The 20928-nt window shown below is 38.0% G+C and overlaps 1 protein-coding gene across 2 annotated transcripts; it reads left to right on the forward strand.

Moving 5' to 3' along the window:
- Positions 1–5228: 5228 nt before the first annotated feature.
- Positions 5229–20879, forward strand: LOC113321087 (rRNA biogenesis protein RRP5-like). 2 transcript variants are annotated; one of them, XM_026568970.1, is made up of 40 exons: positions 5229–5467; positions 5552–5754; positions 5895–6035; positions 6131–6307; positions 6751–6847; positions 7283–7401; positions 7521–7643; positions 7730–7801; positions 7903–7995; positions 8837–8950; positions 9052–9174; positions 9499–9684; positions 9793–9867; positions 10002–10138; positions 10538–10672; positions 11701–11846; positions 11928–11993; positions 12726–12832; positions 12933–13013; positions 13101–13175; positions 13261–13362; positions 13709–13877; positions 14026–14174; positions 14478–14561; positions 14676–14776; positions 15267–15420; positions 15511–15585; positions 15702–15843; positions 16057–16675; positions 17206–17263; positions 17854–17999; positions 18077–18260; positions 18563–18661; positions 18789–19180; positions 19267–19443; positions 19580–19676; positions 19767–19922; positions 20008–20238; positions 20319–20402; positions 20490–20879. In XM_026568970.1, exons 1-40 carry the CDS (start codon positions 5323–5325, stop codon positions 20595–20597), a joined length of 5742 nt encoding a protein of 1913 aa, XP_026424755.1. In that variant the 5' UTR covers positions 5229–5322; the 3' UTR covers positions 20598–20879. The 2 variants fall into 2 exon arrangements, with proteins under 2 accessions (XP_026424755.1, XP_026424756.1); XM_026568971.1 differs by having other exon boundaries at positions 14029–14174.
- The last annotated feature ends 49 nt before the right edge of the window (positions 20880–20928 follow it).

Here is a 20928-nt window from a genome sequence, read left to right on the forward strand (position 1 = left end):
AAGGTGATGCATGGCCAGACTAAGCCGACGATCTTCATCTCACCACTTCACAGTCTACACCATAAATAGAACCTATGCAAGGCCGCCAAACACGAGGATCATGAACTCTCCTTACCTCTCGAAAAAGGTTAGTCGGACCTTCCTGACCATCTTTTCATGACCTGTCGTTTCGATTTTTGTCCTCGCCTGTCACCATCTTACGCTTACCTCGCAACAATGCTCATGTTCCGAGCTAAGTAGGGGACTCAATGTTGATGTTGTTTTCTTAGCTTAGGGTCAAAATCGTAAAATTGTACATCTGACATGACGTCACTATGACCATTAACACATTTATTGAATCAATCAGCATGCCTACGTAAGAATTACCTGGGTACCCTTTTTTTTACATAGGTCATGTTCCACGACAGAACCCTTAACACTGACTGACATCATCTATGCCAAACCCTAATTCTCATGCTACCGCGCGAAGGCATGCCAACCATGCCAGCCGCACCACTGTGCCAATGGAAGACCATGCCAGCCACATCTCTGCGCCAAGGCATGCCAACCATGCCAGTCGCACCACTGTGCCAATGGCATACCATGCCAGCCACATCTCCGGGCCAAGGCATGCCAACCATGCCAGCCGCACCACTGTGCCAATGGCATGCCATACCAGCCGCACCACTGCGCCAATGGCATGCCATACTAGCCGCACCTCCGCGCCAAGGTATGCCAACCATGCCAGTCGCACCACTGCGTCAATGACATGCCATGCCAAGCGCACCTCCGCGGGCATGCCAACCATGCCAGCCGCACCACATGTGCCAATGGTGTGCCAACCACCTTGTCGCGCCATACCATGCCGACCTTCCCCATGCGGCTACCAAAACGAAGGCGTGCGATGATCAACGACCACCCTTCCATCTTAGATGCAAATCTTAGCCGTCCAAGGTCGCCAAACAACGCATGGTAACCTTTGGCCCAAAACCCTAGTTTTGGCCACGCCAAACCGCGCCAAGGCATGCCATGCCACATGTGCCAATGGCATGCCAACCACCTTGTCGCGCCATACCATTCCGTCCTTCCCTATACGACTACCAAAACAAAGGCATGCGATGATCAACGGTCACCCTTCCATCTTAGATGCAAATCTTAGCCGTCCAAGGTCGCCAAACAACGCATGGTAACCTTTGGCCCAAAACCCTAGTTTTGGCCACGCCAAACCGCGCCAAGGCATGCCATGCCACATGTGCCAATGGCATGCCAACCACCTTTCCGCGCCATACCATGTCGGCCTTCCCCATGCAGCTACCGAAATGAAGGCCTGCAACAATCAACGACCACTTTTTCATCTAAGATCCAGATCTTAGCCGTCCAAGGTTACCAGCTAACGTGTGACAACTTTTGGCCCTAGTTTGGTCGCGCCTAAACAAAGCCAAAACCCTAACTTTTGGTCGCTCCTAAACTAGGACATATTAAAGCCATACTGATCATGCTTTCATGCGACTGGCTACCAAAACGAAGGCCTGCGACAATCAACGACCACTTTTTCATCTAAGATGCAGATCTTAGCCATCCAAGGTTAGCAGCTAATGCATGGCAACCTTTGGCCCTAGTTTGGTCGCGCCTAAACAAATCCAAAACCCTAACTTTTGGCCGCGCCTAAACTAGGCCATATTAAAGCCATACTGATCATGCTTTCATGTCACTGGCTACCAAACGAAGGGTTACAATAATCAACGGCTACCTTTCCTCTTAAGATGCAAAATCTCGACCGTCGAAGGTCACCACCGAGTCGACAAGTATCCCAAGCTCAACTTGCCAGACAACAACAACATGTTACATGTTTTCCACGAAAACGCTCGAGATATCAACACATGTCACAAACTAGGGGATGCTCATTGGGTATTGGTTTGGCGGTTTACAACGTGCGGCGTACACTACGCCCGTTATAAGACAGTGTCATAAGGATGAGGCGGTTAGTAAATACAGGGAGTAATGGTGAAACACTTTCTTTTATGGAACATCAATTCCAGACGTTACCAGTTACCACCTCCTCCCATTTACTCACCCGTTTTCCATTTCTTAATGAGACCAGAGTACGTTTCACTTCGACTGGTATAAATAGGCATTACCTATTTCCACCGAACAACAAGTTCAGGTCAGGAGGATACAACACTCGGAAAATATTTGCTAGCTTTCCATATGTTAGCTTCCCACTTTCTGATACAAGTCGTGAAACAACTGCTCTTCCAGAATCAACTATTCTGGTCTCAACACTCTCTTCGCTTCCCTCCCCAAAACCAACCCTTCTCCTTCGCTTTGTGACCGAAGGAAGTCCAGAACGACCATTTCTTGGTTTAGGTCGGATTTGTACAGATTGGTCTCTCGAATCTAAAGTATTCCCTTGTAGTACATTGTTTAGAGTTTAAACTCGTTTCTCACCCACACACCCGAAATTACCAAAATCAGCAGAATCGTTTTCAGCCTCAAACACCTGTACAGACAAAACTTCACACAATTGCAAGTAGACCAACTTAATGATCCTTGATAATATATATATAGAGTTAATATCTCAATCTCTACTCAATCAGTGTGTATATAAACACAAGGTCCGTGAACCTGATTGTTAAGCAGAGTACTAGGACGATCTCAAAAATCAATATCCATAATCAATCTAGTCGTATCCAAATAATTCAATAGGAATTCTGCCAAGTGATTAAACTTGTTATTTATCTTTCAAGATATGAATTATACAAGAAACAAGTCTCCTAATCGATTACAATTAAGTGGACGTGTCTACTTAGATTGAATATGTACGAACCTGTGTAAATACAATTATAAATATAGAAAATATAATGCGGAAAAGGAAAAAACAAGACACCGAAAATTTTGTTAACGAGGAAACCGCAATAGCAGAAAAACCACGGGACCTCGTCCAGATTGAACACCACATTGTATTAAGACGCTACATATACTAGCATACTGTCAAACTTCAGATTGGAATGTAGTTGAGACCAAATCCACCCTCCAAGCGATTCGGTTACAGTCGCTCTCCTTACGTCTCTTGAACCTCGCAAGGTTTTACGCACTTGATTCCCTTAACTGAGGTTCTTCACATCCTAAGAGTTGCTTCAGCGAAAGTGAAGAATTCTGATACCAATCTGCCTCTAACAAATAAACCTATTTGATTTCCGCTAAGATCAATAATCAAGGAGTGGAAATATGTTTGCAATAGCAAGCTAGCAAACCTCATAAATCTGAAACTTACGACTCTCGAAGAGCAACCTAGATTCTTAACCACCTCTCAAGAACAATCGCCTAATGATCAACTAAGATCAGTCTTTGGATATATATCTTGAGGAATCACAAAGTCTGAGACAAAGAGAACTTTGTGATTACCATTTATCTTGCCTGAAAGAGATTACGAAAACCTCGATAACAGAAAAGCAAGATCAGGTTTGACGAACTATCAAGGCAAAGTTAGTCGGACCTGACTTCATAAATCCCCAAGTGAAGTTTTTTTAGTCGTAGACCTAAAACGTCAATAGAGGCGAATTTAGAATTAACTAGGGCACAAAGTGTCAGGGATTGATTTTCCTAGTTGACAGAAATGCTCTATTTATAGTTTTCAAAGACCAGAGTTAACTTAAAATTCAAGCAAAGATAACTTGATAATCGAGAAAACACAATTGGTCTTCAAACTGCAATAGAAGATTGTACACGTAGGTTCGGTTACTGAACCGTGTGTAATAACTGTTCGGTTTGGAAAGTTATCCAAATAACTAAAAGTTACTTGATGTTCAACACCTAAGAAATGGTTCTAGATAATCTAGCCGAGCTAATATCGTCAACATCTAACAACCATCTGGTTATTTTGTTTTTGTTAATGGTTAATTTAACCTTAATCGAATAAGAGAAAGATAAAGAGGGAAGAAGAAAAAAAGGGGAAAATAAATAAATTGGGAGAGAAACTATTTTTGCACACACATTTGGGAAGTGGGTAGCGAGGTCATTTTCTTGTTTTAAATTATTTTACCTAGCATTTTTAGGGGCGACACATAGGACAAAAACGGGTCACCCAAACGTAAAATGAAGCTATCCATTATCTCCCGCTTTTTTTAAGCGTCGAATTACCCTTCATAATCGGTAGTTAAGTTTACAATCGGGAGAAGCTAACCAGAATCGGTAGTTAAGTTTACAATCGGGAAAACATCATGAAATTTTTTAATGGCTAAATCACCCATAATCGGTAGATAATGGATTACCACATCTACCGACTATAAAATAATTAGCAGAAATATATCTATAATCGATAGAAAATGACATTTAATTGGCTTCCGATTACAATGTAGCCCCAAAATTGGATTGTATAAAAATTCTTAAATTTTCGAATTATCTACACAAACATAATCAGTAGTAAATATAATTTATTTAACTTCCGATTACAATCTGTAGTAAATGAACTAACATAATCGGTAGTAAATGAAGTTCGTTTAACTTCCCTATTATAAAGTAGTCCCAAAATTGGATTTGTCAAAATTCTTAAATTTTCAAATTCTCTACACAAACATAATCGGTAGTTTCATGATGTTCTTTATGTACCGATTGTGGTAGTAGTCCCAAATTCAAAATTTTCAAAAACCAATGGAATTTGGAATTTCTCTATTTTCGCAATCGGTAGGTAGATAATGTTTATTATCTACCGATTGTGATACTAGCCCCAAATTTTAAAATTTTTCAGCTTTTACAATCGGTAGTTTCGTGATGTTCACAATCTACTGATCGTGTTAGCAAAACAAATTCAATTTTTGCAAAATAAATAAAACTTCGGATTTCTCTACTTTCACAATCGATAGTTATATGGTGTTTATTATATACCGATTCTGATAGTAGTCCCAAATTTATTTTTTCCAAAACAAAGAAAATAAGAGAAGAACGCAGTCATAATCGGTTGGTAAAACCAATCCTAAATTACCAATTATAGATATCATAATCGGTTACTAAAACCAATCGTAAACTACCGATTATAGAAAAGCATTTAGGTGTTCTCCAAACCATTAGGACATCCCACAACCTTGTCTATGAGTTGAGAATAAAAAAATCGCCCCTAATTTTTTTTGGCACTAAAAATGCAAGGTTATTTTGGTCCTCTAGATAAATAAAAAATCCGATTGGACCCTATTATAAATAACTATATAAGCTGCGGACCAAACAACAAATTTCCCAAACCTAAAACCCTTTAAGGCTTAAACCCACCTCTCCGCCTCCATTGAAAACAATATATACCCTCTCTCGATATTTTTAGGGTTCTTTAGAAGCTCTGTAAACTTTTCTGTAATGGCAGGACCTCCGAATAAATCCCTGAAAAGAAAGTTAGGGGATTCACTAAAAACACCCAAAACTAAACAGAAATCTAAAGATTCTACCAAAACTCCCGATTTGATTCCTCAAGTTGAAGACGATGTTCCTGATTTCCCTCGTGGTAAGATATTTATCGTTTTCTTAGTTACACCAAATATCAGTACAGTATGATTTGTAATCACACTTGTTTTTACTTTGTTTGCAGGAGGAGGAAGTACTCTGAGTAGGCGTGAAGAGTCTGAAATCCGTGCGGAGGTGGATGCTGAGTTTGCGACGGAATATAGAGAATCAAAAAAGAAGAGTAAAAGGCAGAAAAAGGATACAGTTGAGGATGCTGATTTTGGTTCACTTTTTGGTGATGGTATTGCTGGGAAATTACCTAGGTTTGCTAATAGAATCACTTTAAAGGTATAAAATCACTAAGTTTCTAATAGAATTTTTTAGCAATTTCTGGAAATGAACGTTTTAACTTAGGTTGGTTACTCAAACACATTGGTGTGTAGTTTGCATGCATTGGTGATGAACTTATGAGTTCTTTGACTTTTCAGAATGTTGCACCTGGAATGAAGCTTTGGGGTGTTATTGCTGAAGTAAATGAGAAAGATATAGCAGTTAGTCTCCCAGGTGGATTACGTGGATTGGTTCGAGCAGATGAGGCATCTGACCTTATTGCAGAGAATCAAATTAAGGTATCAACTGCCTGCATTTGATAAACTTGGCTTGTCTTTCTGTAGAAAGACAATAAAGTTAAGAGAGGGGGTGATAAATTTTGCTCATATTGCAGGATTCAGAAGGTAACTTTCTTTCCAGCATATTTCATGCTGGTGAACTCGTATCCTGCGTCGTCGTACAAGTTGATGAAGGTAAAGGTACGGGCAAAGGGAGGAAAAAGATTTGGCTTTCTTTGCGGCTTGCTGTACTGCATAAGGACTTGACATGGGATGCGATACAAGAAGGGATGGTATGTTCTTACGCATTATATTCAGCGGTCTAAGTATGCTAAGCTGTTTTAAACTTTTGTCTTCATTGTATGTCTCGTAGATAGCCACATGATTGTTAGTATTGTTTGAAAAGTTATAGGGATTATGATATTTGATTTTTCTCTTTAGCTGGACTGTCAGTAGAGCATGTCTCATCACTTGAGTAAAATTATTATCCCGTACCTAGATGGTCAACACATAAAATGATATAGCCATTAAGAATACGGGTGAAAACTTACTTTGTGTTGTTTTCAAAGAAATGTTGTGTGTCTAATCTGCATGAGGGAATTGCATTCTCAGATCCAAGCAATTCCAGACATACTTTTGTACTGCACAAAACTATTCTACATGTTGCATTCCAAATACTCAACTGTTAGTGTTTGGTAGAATTTGATTTTTCTGTTTGCCTGTACATTATCTACAGGTGTTAATGGCATACGTGAAAAGCATTGAAGACCATGGTTACATTCTTCATTTTGGGCCTTCTTCGTTTACTGGTTTTCTTTCGAGGAAAAATAAAGGTGAGAAAATGTGAAGTTACAATTTGTATCTCTTTGACTATTTGTGCATTTTCTTTGCGTAGACATGTTAATATACTTTTGTTAGGTTATTATTTGTATTGCTGGAGAAAATGCAAGGCTTCGAATTTAGGCTTTAAGCAATCGGATGCTCATCATCATCTGAAGTTGGGTTTTGCTTTTATCCCCAAAAAAAAAACAACGGAAAGTGGATTTTAAAATGAAAATTCTTGCTTCTGTTACATTTGAATCCATTACAGCAAAATATATCCTGGCTCCATTTTTTTTCTTTTCCATTACGTGGATAATCTAGTTTTTAATTCTATTAAGTGTGAGTTTGTTTACTTTGTTGTCGGTTGTTGATGTGCTTCAGAGCTGTCAGACATTGTTTTGGCTAGCAAGTTGTATAATTAATTTGGCTATTCTGTTTCTTCTCAGATGGAGTCGAGATAAAGGGAAATGCTGGGCAATTATTACAAGGAGTTGTTAAGAGCCTTGATAAGGCTCGTAGGGTTGTTCACTTGAGTGCTGACCCTGATACTGTGTCTAAATCCGTGGTATGCCTTTTACTCTTTCATATGCTGCTATCGCACTATCATTGTCCATACTTTCTTTTTGTTTTCTGTCCACTCTGTATTTCGACTGTCCAGTATTTTAATTTGTCAGCATTTTACAGACCAAGGATCTTAAGGGAATTTCCATTGATCTGCTCGTTCCAGGCATGATGATAAATGCTCGTGTGAAGTCCACCCTTGAAAATGGGATTATGTTATCATTCCTTACTTATTTCACAGGAACTGTAAGACCATAGCTCTGTTAACTTGTTGGTCAGTTTCTGTTGGTCATCTTGTATCATCTCACATACGTGTTTAATATTTTCAACAGGCTGATGTTTTTCATTTGCAAAATTCTTTTCCAACCAGAACGTGGCAAGAGGACTATGAACAAAATAAGAAGGTATGCATGTTTCTCCATATGCAACTTGCCAATTGGACCTTGGTATGACTAATGCACGAGTTTCTGCATTTTCGTCTGATTGGTGTTTATTTTTGGGGTAGGTAAATGCTCGGATATTATTTATCGATCCGTCGACTAGGGCTGTTGGTCTCACCATGAACCATCACCTTGTTCATAACAAAGCTCCTCCTTCAGTAAGTCTACCTGACTATAATAAGAAATTAAGTCTACTCTATAATTTTTTCTGCTTTATTTGCTAGTGGATTGAAAACTTTTTATAGGACGTTTTAAAATAATATTTGCATGAGATAAAAACAACAAGAATCTTAAATATGTTATGTGTTTTTATCAATTGAAAACATTAAGAGAGTTTACGACTCAAAAGCCTAGTTTAGGGCGTATTTTAGCCCTAAAGGCATCAGAATTCGGGAAGCCAAAAGAGAAGGACTGTTAAGGAAGATTATAGAATCAACCTCGTACTTCAGGCATGAATGTGACATGTTAAGAGATTTGGATGGTGTGTGATGCATAAGGAGTAAGCATCAAAACGTTTGGCTTTCAACCCCATGAGCAGACCCACGAGAAATAAAACGCTAAATAAGAACTTGAAAGGGTTAAGCCAAATGGGCACTGCTCTTAAAAAAGAAACTTGTTCAGATTGTGTGGTATTACAGCATCTTTATACTGAATAACTTGTTCAGATTGTGGTATTACAGCATCTTTATACTCCAATCATCTTAATCTGTAATAAGTTGTTACAACCAATACTGCACATAAGGGCATAGTGGCGTACCTCTTGCACACTTTTCTCGTTAGGTGTATGAATTCAGGTCTGTGAACCTTTGTAAAACTCGTATGCCCAAGAGTTGAGTCAATGGCAATTTTCGTGTGGGTGTCACCAACTTTGCCTGTTTAGTGACCCTAGAAGAAGTTGATCCGTGATTCATTTTGCTTTGCATTTATGATGTAATGGTTGAGATTGTGATTTTTGTCAATGTCTTTTGTTGCCTGACTAATGATGTGGTTTGTCTCTAGCATGTTAAAACTGGTGATATTTATGATGGCGCCCGTGTAGTTAGAGTTGATAGAGGGTTGGGCCTGCTGCTAGAGATTCCTTCAACTCCGATACCAACTCCGGCATATGTTAGTGTAAGTTCGTATCATTGCATCTATTTTCTGTTGATTTTCCCATATGTTTTTCACCAGTTAGACCATACCTGCTGTTTTGAAACTTCTTTTTCTAAATTTAGATATCTGACGTGGCTGATGAGGAAGTTCGGAAGCTGGAGAAGAAGTACAAGGAGGGGAATTCTGTCCGTGCTCGTATTCTAGGATTCAGGCACTTGGAAGGACTTGCATTGGGTATCTTGAAGGTTGTGTCTTGCCCTTAATATATATTTTCTCTGCATGCATGGTGCCCACTAAGATTAGAAGCCTTAAAATTACATAAAGAGAATTTATCCGCCAAGGTATTAATATTGTTGGTGCCTGGATTCAAATGGTTTGCCTCATGTAATATTTGCAAATTTATACAGACTACAAGTGTGACCCCTTGCTAACAATATATTGTATGTAACGAACTGAACTGTTTTGCATTTCCATTCTGCTTCTGTTATACAAGCCTAGTTCTTTTTAGTATTCAGTATTCAAAGTGTGGTTTCTTAATTTGCTTCCACCATTCTGCTTACTTTATCCAGACTAGTGCATTTGAGGGATCAGTTTTCACTCACTCAGATGCCAAGCCAGGTATGGTTGTCAAGGGGAAGGTAACCTCCGTCGGGGACTTTGGTGCTTATGTGCAGCTGTCGACTGGTGTGAAGGCACTTTGTCCTCTTACACACATGTCAGAACTTGAAGTCCCAAAGCCTAGGAAGAAATTCAAGGTATTTTCTCTTGGTATAAATTACTCTCATTGTCTGTTACCTTCTAACTGCATTGTATGTGTGAAAAGAATCAATTTTTTTTATCATTGTGGCAATTGTTCTGTGTAGGTTGGAGCGGATTTAGCATTTCGAGTGCTAGGTTTCAAGTCCAGGCTTATATCAGTCACACACAAAAAGACTCTTGTATGTTCTGTTTCTTGTGTTATTGTTAATGCATTAGGATCTCTGTTGGTCTGTCCTCAGTATTTCATCCCCTTTACTGGAAGTCGCCCATGAATTTTCTTATCTTCCTATCTTGTTTGCTGTGTTTTCTTCAGGTCAAGTCGAAGCTTGCTATTCTTAGTTCATATGACGATGCTACTGAGGGACTGATAACACATGGATGGATCAAAAAAGTTGAAACACATGGGTGCCTTGTGAACTTCTACAATGGAGTGCAGGGATTTGCTCGTCGGTTAGTTGTTCTATATAACCAATCCTTGCTGTTATACACACCTTAAACTTGTTTACATGTCTATACATTTCATTCTTGTGCATTTGTGCATATGTGATGATCTTAGTCAGCACTACGCTATGTAATTGCATCTACTTACTTCATGATTTCTTCGTATGTATACGAAATTAGTCCGTGGATAAAGAGCAACCAGTTTGCCCTTTTCAAGAACGTAACTAGGCAACTTTTCTACGTTATCTTTTTTTTTTTTGGTAATTATTGACCATTGTCATTCAGGACTTGTGTTGTTAGATATAGATAGAGAGGTCTGATGATTAACTACTCTATAAGCCTCCTAAGCCTCCTAATATATTATTTGATCTTTTTATTCATTAGCTGATTATTTCCTGTCTTAATCAGATCTGAACTTGGATTAGACCCAGGCTGCGAAGCAAGTTCAATGTATCATGCTGGACAAGTCGTGAAATGTAGGGTAATGAGTGCAGTTCCTTCTTCCCGGAGGATCAACATTAGTTTTCTTATGTCTCCAACAAGGTTCGCTTTCATTCTCCCTGTGTTTGAATTCTATATCTATATGTGTATGAAGGTGCCAATTATACATTTTTTAAAGCGTGTATGAGGGTTGACTATCTCTTAAATGTGGTAAGAATCTAAAGTAGTTCCTTAGAACCAAGAAAAGAAATGGGGGTGTCATGAATCTTTCAAACAAAGGGGTCTGGCATCCCCCCCTATCCTGTCGAGAGCGTTTAATCCACCTTTTATTAAAGAAATTCAAAGTTCCCATACAAGTGTAAGCTTTAGAAGAGAAGGAGTTTATAAACTTCTTTTCTTTAAATCGACGGTTGTGAAGTCTGGTCTCCACTAGCTTTGAAGGTTAGCCTATTGATTTTTGTGCATAAAGAATCTTTAACTGAGCAAGGCGTATTTGAGACTGTGACCTTTCTTGTAAAGGCTTTACAGATGGTCTTTAAGATAAATGCCATTCAAGCACAAGTGTTAAGTGTGAAGAGAAGGTTAAACGTAGTGGAGGCTACTGTAGGCTGTAGCATAAAGAGAAGACAATACATTTTCTTATTTCTTATTTAGGGCAGTAGGTTTAGCATGTTCAACTTTAAGTAGGACTAGTTGGTAACTTGTTAAAGTCACAATGTGAGGCAATGTCTCGCATTTCCATCGGAAAATGCCTCTCCCTGCCGTTTCCTTAAACCTTCGGTGGCACACCTCAATCTAAGTTCTCAAGTTCTGAAGGCCTACTAGCTTATATGCTATTGGTGTTCGGCAAGGAATATAATATAATTTTGTTATAGAATGCTTACTGATAATGGCTTGCCTCGCATATCCGCAGAAGCTTATACTTTGGAACACGATTAGAATTTTTGTATTAGGTTATGTTGTTCAGCTAGAGAATCTGGTATTTCTTTTTATCTTCTTTATATTATAAAAACCATTATAAATGGTGCTCCCTGTTACTGCTATTTTCTTCCCAAAAAATTTACCATTCCATCTTGCGAAGTTAGTAACATCTCCAGCTTAATATTCTTTTCTTGACTTCTTCCCGACAGAACATCAGAAGATGCTGTATTAAAGTTGGGTAGCGTGGTTTCTGGTGTTGTTGAGCGCTTGACTCCTAATGCAGTTATCGTGAAAGTGAATGCTAAAGGTTATTTGAAGGGTACCATACTCGCTGAACATTTGGCGGACCACCAAGGTACCTGTTTTCATTAGTGTTTGGATATTGTATCTTTTTTTTTCAAAAGTTATTTCGCTAATCCTTCTGTTCGCTCTGTAGCGCACACTACTTTGATGAAGTCTATGTTGAAGCCTGGGCATGAATTTGATCAACTTGTGGTTCTAGGTAAGCTCACAATTGGCAATCATTTCCAAATTTTGGTTCAGTACATTGTACATTCAGTGGACATACTCGAGAAACATGTCTTTCGTATGTAGTTGTCATGTGAGTCATGTGTGTGTAGTAACATCTTTGGTGAGCTATGGTATGAAGGAGGTTGGTGAGCTATGGTATGGAGGAGGTATTGATACAGTTTATTGAAGGAAATTAAAGATGAAAGCTTAGTGTAGAATTTTTTTGACATTGTGACAACATTTTACTATTGAGATGCTCTTTATCAGGTCCGAGGTCTCAAATAGCTGGATCCAAAACTCCTCTATTTTGTCAGTTCTATTCCATTTCTGAAAGAACTTGGTTCCTGTTTTAAGGTGTAACATCTGTCAGAAACTGTAAAATAACAGTAAAGAATATAACAAATTTATAGTTTTAAGTTTTAACTTGGAAGCTGTTCACAATTTTTTGTTTTTTTGGTTGTCTTCTGTTTTTATTTTAAATTTTTGCTAAATCAAAGTTTTTAGGAGTATGCTTCAGGTTCCCTAATGTTTACAAAGAGGCATTAAAGAAAGAATTAGTAAGTTCGAGTTGTGTATAACTAATTGTCTTTCAGCACGTGTTTTAATCTAATGATAGGCGCGTGCAATGTTACTGGACTGTTTGTACTCTTGAGTGGATCATATCCACGTACTATGTGAAACATTAATTTTGCTTAGGTTTGATATTTTCATCATCTACTTGCAGATGTTGATGGCAACAGTTTGATACTCTCTGCGAAACTTTCTCTTATCAACTCAGCTAATGAGCTTCCTTCGGATATTGCACAGATTCATCCTCATTCCATAGTCCATGTAAGAAGCTTGCATGGTGGTTAATTTCTCTCTTCATAGGGTGTAACATTAGTCATCCTACTATTTTCGTAGAAATAACTTCCCCTTTCTTGATAATCAGGGATATGTCTGCAACTCAATTGAAGGTGGCTGCTTTGTTCGTTTTCTTGGGAGGTTGACAGGATTCTCTCCTAAAAATAAAGTAAATATTTAGGTTTTTCTGTTGGCTTACATACTATTAGTAATCTGCTATCATGATGTTTGGCCTGATTTCTTGATTTCCTTGCAGGCTCTAGATGACCAAAGAACTGATATATCTGAAGCCTTCGACATTGGACAATCTGTCCGTGGTCATGTCGAAACTGTAAGTGGACATAATTTGGTTTAGTAGCTGTATATATCTGGAACCATACTTAGCTGTTGTTTGATCTGGTAGCGGTTACTTTCAGGTTAACAGTGACACAAACAGAATAACACTCTCCTTGAAGCAGTCGTCTTGTTTTTCAACTGACACGTCCTTTATTCAGGGATATTTTGTTCTGGAGGATAAGGTAACACATACATAGGTGTCTTCAGTTTATTCATCCTCTCTCGATAATTGCCTGTATGAGATGAAAATTCTTGATTTTAATTGTGCAAAGGGAAAGTTACTTGTTGTCTCTCATGTGGTACTACCTTGTGATTTACTTTGAGGATGTATGATTCTTACTCTATGCCAGGGTGCTGGTTGTATTATCACTAACAATGAATTTATCAATTACGTATTTCCATCTGATTTTGTTTCTTTTTGCCTATCAGCACCACCCAGTTCTGTACTATGTTCGCTTAAGTTATTGTTGGTGTACACGTAATACTAATTGGTAGCAGTACTGATAATTGTCTAACTTTATGATGCAGATTGCTAAAATGCAAATGTCGGACCCCAAAAATATTGATTTCAAATGGGTGGAATCTTTTAATATAGGGAGTGTTGTTGAAGGAGTGATTCACGAGATCAAAGAATTTGGGGTTGTTCTTCGTTTTAAGCAGCAGACCGATGTTTTTGGTTTTATTACTCACTATCAGAGTAGGTTTTTTTTTGCCGACCCCTTTTTCATGCATTTGAATTTTAATGTCTTGACGTATACTGTCAATTCTCTCTGTTCCCTTGATAGCTGGTAAGCTTTTTCATGTCTTACTTTGTGCTCTAATAAGCTCCGTGTCATTCTTTTCAGTAGGTGGAACGAGTATTGAAAAAGGGTCTATTGTTCGTGCTGTTGTTCTTGACATTAATAAGTCTGAGCGCCTTGTAGATTTGTCTCTAAAACCTGAGTTGGTTTGTCGGGTCAAAGAAGATGGCGGTGATAACAAGGCCTCAAAGAAGGTAGTTCTTAACTTAATCATTTAGAATCAGTTTTAATGGAAACTCGTTTAAGACTCCCACCCATGCACAATGTCAAGGCCGATCCAGTTCTCGTGTAAACGTATCATTACAAACTCTTGTTATTACTTTTTTAATGTCTCGAGTTAATAGCTTCACTTTACCCATATTAAGACGAAGATTAAAATGTTGAGTATTTTTAAATGGGAGATATGCAAACTTGATTTTCAAGTCTAAAGAGGAAGTTCTTATCTATGCATTGTGTTTACTGAAGTCCTGATGTTCATGTCTTTTGACTTACTTCAGAAACGTAAGAGAGATAAATCTGTGGATATGGAGTTGCATCAAACTGTTAATGCAGTTGTAGAGCTTGTCAAAGAGAACTACTTGGTAAGTGCTTTCTTGTAGAAGTTTCTGGCATTCTTATTCTTAGCAGAGCTTATGGGCTTATGATGCACTTCAACTGATTTTATGCTATCTGAATTTCATTATCATCGAATGTAGGTTCTCTCCATACCAGATTTTGATCATGCCATAGGTTATGCATCAATAGCTGACTACAATACGCAGAAGCTTCCGAACAAGCATTTCGTGAATGGCCAAAGGTTTGCATATTTCCAAAATTTCTGCCTGCAATTTATCTTTATTGATTCTTCTGTGATAGTGATGTTTTCTTCTCTGAATGTGAACAATGCATTCTTTTATAATGTTTGGTTATATGTTAGAGATGTTGATTGCGGGAGGTGTTCGTGGTTTTTACGTTAGACACTTTTCGGCTGACCTCTTTATTATGCCTCTTCAAAACCCCCTATATGTAGCATTTTAGGCTTCTATTTACAGTTAAACGTACTTTTTTCACCGGATATGAAGGCCTAATCTTCAATTTCATTTAACTTTGTATTTGCGCTTAAAGATATTGCATAACTATTAACTTTTAGGGAGGTTATTATTATCTGGCGCCACGGCCTCCATAGCTATATCCTATGCCTCGCCGCATGCGTTGTCCCCAAAAATCACGGATTTTATGTCTTGTTTCTTTTTTACATTTTGCTTGTTCAAAATGGGTAATAGCTTGAGAGGTTCTATTAAATGCAGTGTGGTTGCCACTGTTGAGGATCTTCCTAGCTCATCTGCGACTGGGAGACTTCTATTGCTTCTGAAATCTCTGAAGGAGGTTGTTGAGACTTCCAGTTCGAAAAGGGCCAAGAAAAAGTCCAGTTACAATGTTGGCTCACTTGTTGAGGCAGAGGTATACCTTTTGTTTCCGTACTCTTTAAGACATTGTTCCTTTTACATATTCTTTGGAAAACAACTTCTCTTATAGTTCTTTTTTCTCCAGGTTACCGACATAAGGCCTCTAGAACTGCGTTTGAAGTTTGGAGTAAATTTCCATGGGAGAGTGCATGTAACAGAGGTGAACATTTTTATTTTGGAGTTCAATAATTAACTGTGTTTGTCACTGCTATTTCGCACGTATTAGATTCTAGCTTATGGTGTTGTACTGGATCTTGATCTTACATACTCGTGTAGGCCAGTGATGAACATATTGTGGAGGGTGCATTTAGTAAAATTAAAGTTGGGCAAGTACTGACGGCAAGAATCGTTGAAAAGTCAGATAAGAAGAGTAAAAAGACCCAATGGGAACTCTCCATCCGGCCGTCATTGATTTCAGGTAATAATAATTACGGAATAAATATGTTCAACGTTAGTATTTTATGTTGAATGAACTTTCTGTACGAATTTCCTATGGTTTGTTTTGATAATCTTAGTTAGCTGTTTTACAAATATGTAGTGTTCCTTTTTCTTGCTATCTTGTCACTTTTCTTTTCCCGGAGGTACTTTTTTCTCTATGTTTCGTATATATATTTTTGTGATTCTTTTCCAGGACCCAAAGAAATTGACGACAAGCTGATGACTAAGGAGTTTGATTTTTCAATTGGAAAATGCATTACTGGGTATGTTGTAAAGGTGGACGGTGAATGGGTCTGGTTAACAGTGTCTCGTCATATGACGGCTAAGCTATTTATTCTAGACAGTGCGACCGAGCCTTCTGAAATTTGTGATATCAAAAAGCGGTTTCCTGTTGGAAAAGGTGTGACTGGTCATATTTTAAGTGTTCACAAGGAGAAGAATTTAATACGCTTGATTTTGCACCCCTTATCAATTGTCTCCAAAGGAACTCTTGATACTGATGCTCTTGAGAATGTTAGCGAACATGTACATGAAGGTGATGTTCGTGCTGGTAGAATTTCAAAAATACTTCCAGGTGCTGGTGGGCTGCTTGTGCAAATCGGACCTCATCTCTTTGGAAAGGTTCATTTTACTGAACTTACAGATAGTTGGATGCCAAACCCACTTCTTGGATTCCAGGAAGGGCAGATTGTCAAGTATAAGGTCCTAGAAATAGGTCGCTCTCTTAAGGGCACCGCACACTTTGATTTATCATTACGTATGTCTTTACAAGAGATTGAGACTCGGGGCACTTCGGAACTTCATACTGATGTGTAAGTATTTAACTTTCAGTCATTTATATCAGTGCAGTTCAGGTGGTTCAGTATTTTAGGTTTTGCACAAATCACATGTATGCTTACTAGTATAGATAAGTAAAAAGGGTATTACTGAAAATTCATGTCCATGAGAATTTTCTTTCTTGGTTTGCATACTTTCTAGAAGTATCTCTGATTGGACTGCTTGCAAGAATATGTTGCTCAAATTACCTATGAGCTTCTGGAAAGCAAGAAATCTTGTTTCCATGTTTCATTTGATCATGAATAATGGGATAGGGCGTAGGTGAAAATGGCAGAAGGAACAACAATACGACAATCACTACTTCATTGTTAGTATGCTTCATTTTAGCTGTCAGTTATTTTTCGTGTACTTGCATTTGTTGTTAGGTTTTTGAGTCCCATCCATCATCAATTCATGTTGAAGTTCTGTTTTCTGTAATTTGCTTATTAAGTTTTTGTTGATAATATAGTTTCAGTATAATGTATTCCACTTTGGAAATAAGAGTCTCCGTGTTTATGATTATTAGGGATTCTAACAAGCGGTTTGAAAGGATAGAGGAGCTTCATCCAAATATGGTTGTTCAGGTATGAAATAGAACTCTTCGATGGAACACTGTATAATATATAGGCGTAGTATGTATTGATTTTCATTCTTGATGTGTCTGGAGCTTTTATTAGGTAATTGACATAATAAAAGCACAGAAAGCAGGTAACTCTATGTAGGTGGTTTAAGCCTAGATAAACTCTACTTAAAACTTATTTTAAGTGGGTAATAATTGCAACAAAAATCTGGAAGTATTTAAATGTATTTTCTTGAGTTATCATATTGAAACTATAGTGTGCCATGTGCAGTTCAAAGGTTGAAAACCCAAGAATTCCAAGAAGCCGTGTATAAAATTTTACTTATTTTGTTAAATCACTTGCTTAGCTGGAACTTTAGTGACTAGTCGGACAATTTTATGATATTTAATAAGTATATTTTAAGTAATGATTGGTAGCATGTTCGAATTCCATTTGAAATGTACCACTGTCGTATATTCTGATTGTATAATGTAGCCCCTGCTGTTCAGATTCATGATTTATCCGTTTCCGTTAATTTGATTCTGATCCTTTAGATCTTACCGGATCTTTCCTTGAAAGGATTTTGGACGCTGATATAATTTTTTCTCTTGTAGGGCTATGTTAAGGATTTAATGCCAAAGGGTTGTTTTATTATGCTCTCCCGGAAGATAGATGCGAAAATTCTTCTCTCTAACTTGTCTGATGGTTTCATTGAAAACCCAGAGATGGAATTTCCCGTGGGGAAACTTGTAAATGGGAAGTAAGTACCGTAAACACTAAAATAGGAGTAATGATCTATTTGGTAATTTCCAATTCTAAAGAGATTATTATGTGCAGGGTGTTGTCTGTGGAACCTCTGTCCAAGAGAGTTGAAGTAAGCTTAAAGACAGGGTCTGCAAATAGGTCTTTGAAATCCGACGTGGGTGATTTTAAGAGTCTACGTGTTGGTGATGTTATCTCAGGCAGGATTAAGCGAGTTGAGACATATGGTTTATTTATTAGAATTGATCAGACGAACATGGTGAGTATGATTAAAATAGCTTGCCATAGGTGCAGTGTTTTACTATCTCTTTGCTTTAGCTACTACTGAAGATACCTTAGAATGTCTTTTATGTTTTTGCAATATGATACACCTTGTTTGCTTGTTTATTTATTATACAAGGTGGTATCTTGACCTTTGCAATATAGGTTACTTGTGTCTGCGCTGAATATATTTTGATATTCTATTTTATAAATGCTGGCTATTTTAGATTTGTGGAGTTGACTCAGGTATGCAGGATTTTATAGCCCTTGCTTTAACGTATCTTCATATACGTTCTGTAGGTTGGTTTGTGCCATAAATCAGAGCTAGCTGATGAACAGACTGAGAGCATTGACAGCAAATATAGAGCTGGAGAGAAAGTTAAAGCAAAGATTCTGAAGGTAAACACATTTTGAGTCTTTGAAGAATCCATAGTGCTCGGTAAAATGATTTTTAATATTATACTATTATTTTCAGCAAATGTGGTAAGTTTGAGTTCCATTTTCTTCTGTTGGGTTGCTTCATCAGGTGGACCCTGAACAGCATCGAATATCACTTGGAATGAAGAATCTGATTGCGGTTGGTGATGTGCATGATGATGCCAGTGTTGACCTTATGTCAAACCAAGATTCTGGTGAAGCCATCGAAAGTGATAGCGACTCTGATGGTTCTCAGACACTGCAAGAGAACGACATTCCTGACAACTTCTCTGTAGACGAAGATTGCACAAATCAAGTATACCCATTTGTTTTGGAATTAGAATCAGGGGATCCTGTTCTTCCATTAGAGGTTACTCTTGATGACGTAGATGACTCTAAATTAGATAACATCGAAAATGGAATGATGGAGCATGTTAATGATGAAGACGTCAATGCTGAGAAAAACAAGAGGCCCATGAGGAAAAAAGCGAAGGAAGAGAGGTCAGTTTGTTATATTATCTTTACTAGGAATAAAAATAGTTACTGGGAAACTTTTAGCCAGTCTGACATTCAAACTCCATGCACAGGGAACTAGAAGTTAGTGCGGCAGAACAAAGACTACTTGAGAAAGACATACCTAGGACTGCTGATGAATTTGAAAAATTTGTGAGAATCTCACCAAATAGTAGCTTTGTCTGGATAAAGTACATGGCTTTTATGCTGTCTCTGGCTGATATTGAGAAGGCTCGCTCAATTGCTGAAAGGTGTGTTTATCCGAACATGAATCCTATGCTGTTCACTTCTAATCTTTACATGCTACGTGTATACTATATGTTTTCGCCTTATATTCACTGTCCTCACTAGTGCTGATGGCCTGCCTCTAACTTTATGTTGTGAAAGGGCTTTGAGAACGATAAACACCCGAGAAGAGGCTGAAAAGTTAAATGTTTGGGTGGCTTACTTCAATTTGGAAAATGAATACGGTAATCCTCGTGAGGTAAGAGCGATGAACTGCTTTAGTGTACTCATTTAATTCATTACATCTATAGTTTCTCAATATGTTTTATTTTGATGGATATTCTTTCAGGAGGCTGTCACAAAGACGTTCCAAAGAGCTCTTCAGTACTGTGATCCTAAAAAGGTTCATGTGGCGTTGTTAGGGATGTATGAAAGGACCGAACAGCATAAATTAGCAAACGACCTTCTTGATCAAATGTCAAAGAAGTTCAAACACTCTTGCAAGGTATATTTTGGAGATATTAGTGTGTTATATCTCTCCCAGAATGTAAAATGATCTTTGTAGGTTTAAACTTGTTACGGATTTGTAGGTCTGGTTAAGGCGAGTACAGAACTTACTTAATCAGGGAAAAGATGGAATTCAAGGAATAGTCAAGCGTGCACTTCTTTGCCTCCCTCGTCATAAGCATATTAAGTTCATCTCTCAATGTGCAATTCTTGAGTTTAAGTGCGGTGTGCCGGATAGAGGTCGATCCATGTTTGAGGAAATGCTGCGAGAATACCCCAAAAGACTCGACTTGTGGAGTGTCTACCTAGATCAGGTAAGTCCTTGTTCCATTATGTATATGTTTATATTTTTTATGTAAATAATGTTCTTATATATCAATTTTATCACAAACAGGAGACTCGACTTGGAGATGTAGACCTGATCCGTGCATTGTTTGAGAGAGCGACAAGCTTAAGTCTTCCAGCCAAAAAGATGAAGGTGCCCATTACATCATCCTACTCCGATTAACAATTTTCTGCTTTCTTTTGATATAGATATTCATGACACTGTTGCTTACTCATGCAGTTCTTATTTAAGAAGTATCTCGAATATGAGAAATCATGTGGTGATGAAGAAAGGGTTGAATACGTGAAGGAGAAGGCTATGGAATTTGTGAATAGTTCAGGCCCTTGAAGGGATGCTGTGGACCACAATTTTGCAGTACAAATGCTGATAATAGAATAGTAGTTATATAGATTACTGTAGTTGTTCTTCAAAACAGTTGTGATCCACAATTTTGCAGTACAAGTGCTGATAATAGAACAGTAGCTATGTAGATTACTGTATTTTATTGAGTTTGATAATGGTCAAGCGACGAAGTTGTATTCATGAGGGCATGTCATTGACCAATTTGTACCAAGATAAGTCTATAAGCAATTCTGTCTTCCTTTGCAAATCTTATTCAAATTCCAGATAGAATTTTGGAAGCAAAACACTACACCATTTGCAAAGCTAATTCAAGATA

This window comes from Papaver somniferum, chromosome 11 (assembly GCF_003573695.1).
Source record: "Papaver somniferum cultivar HN1 chromosome 11, ASM357369v1, whole genome shotgun sequence".
Lineage (NCBI taxonomy): Eukaryota > Viridiplantae > Streptophyta > Magnoliopsida > Ranunculales > Papaveraceae > Papaver > Papaver somniferum.

What these genes read in the sequence shown, in the direction of transcription:
- LOC113321087 (XM_026568970.1), top strand. Translation starts at nt 5,323, where the DNA reads ATGGCAGGACCTCCGAATAAATCCCTGAAAAGAAAGTTAGGGGATTCA. An exon ending in TCGGAACTTCATACTGATGT is followed by an intron (nt 16,676 to 17,205) that starts GTAAGTATTTAA and finishes TATGATTATTAG; the next exon opens with GGATTCTAACAAGCGGTTTG. An exon ending in ATCCAAATATGGTTGTTCAG is followed by an intron (nt 17,264 to 17,853) that starts GTATGAAATAGA and finishes TTTCTCTTGTAG; the next exon opens with GGCTATGTTAAGGATTTAAT.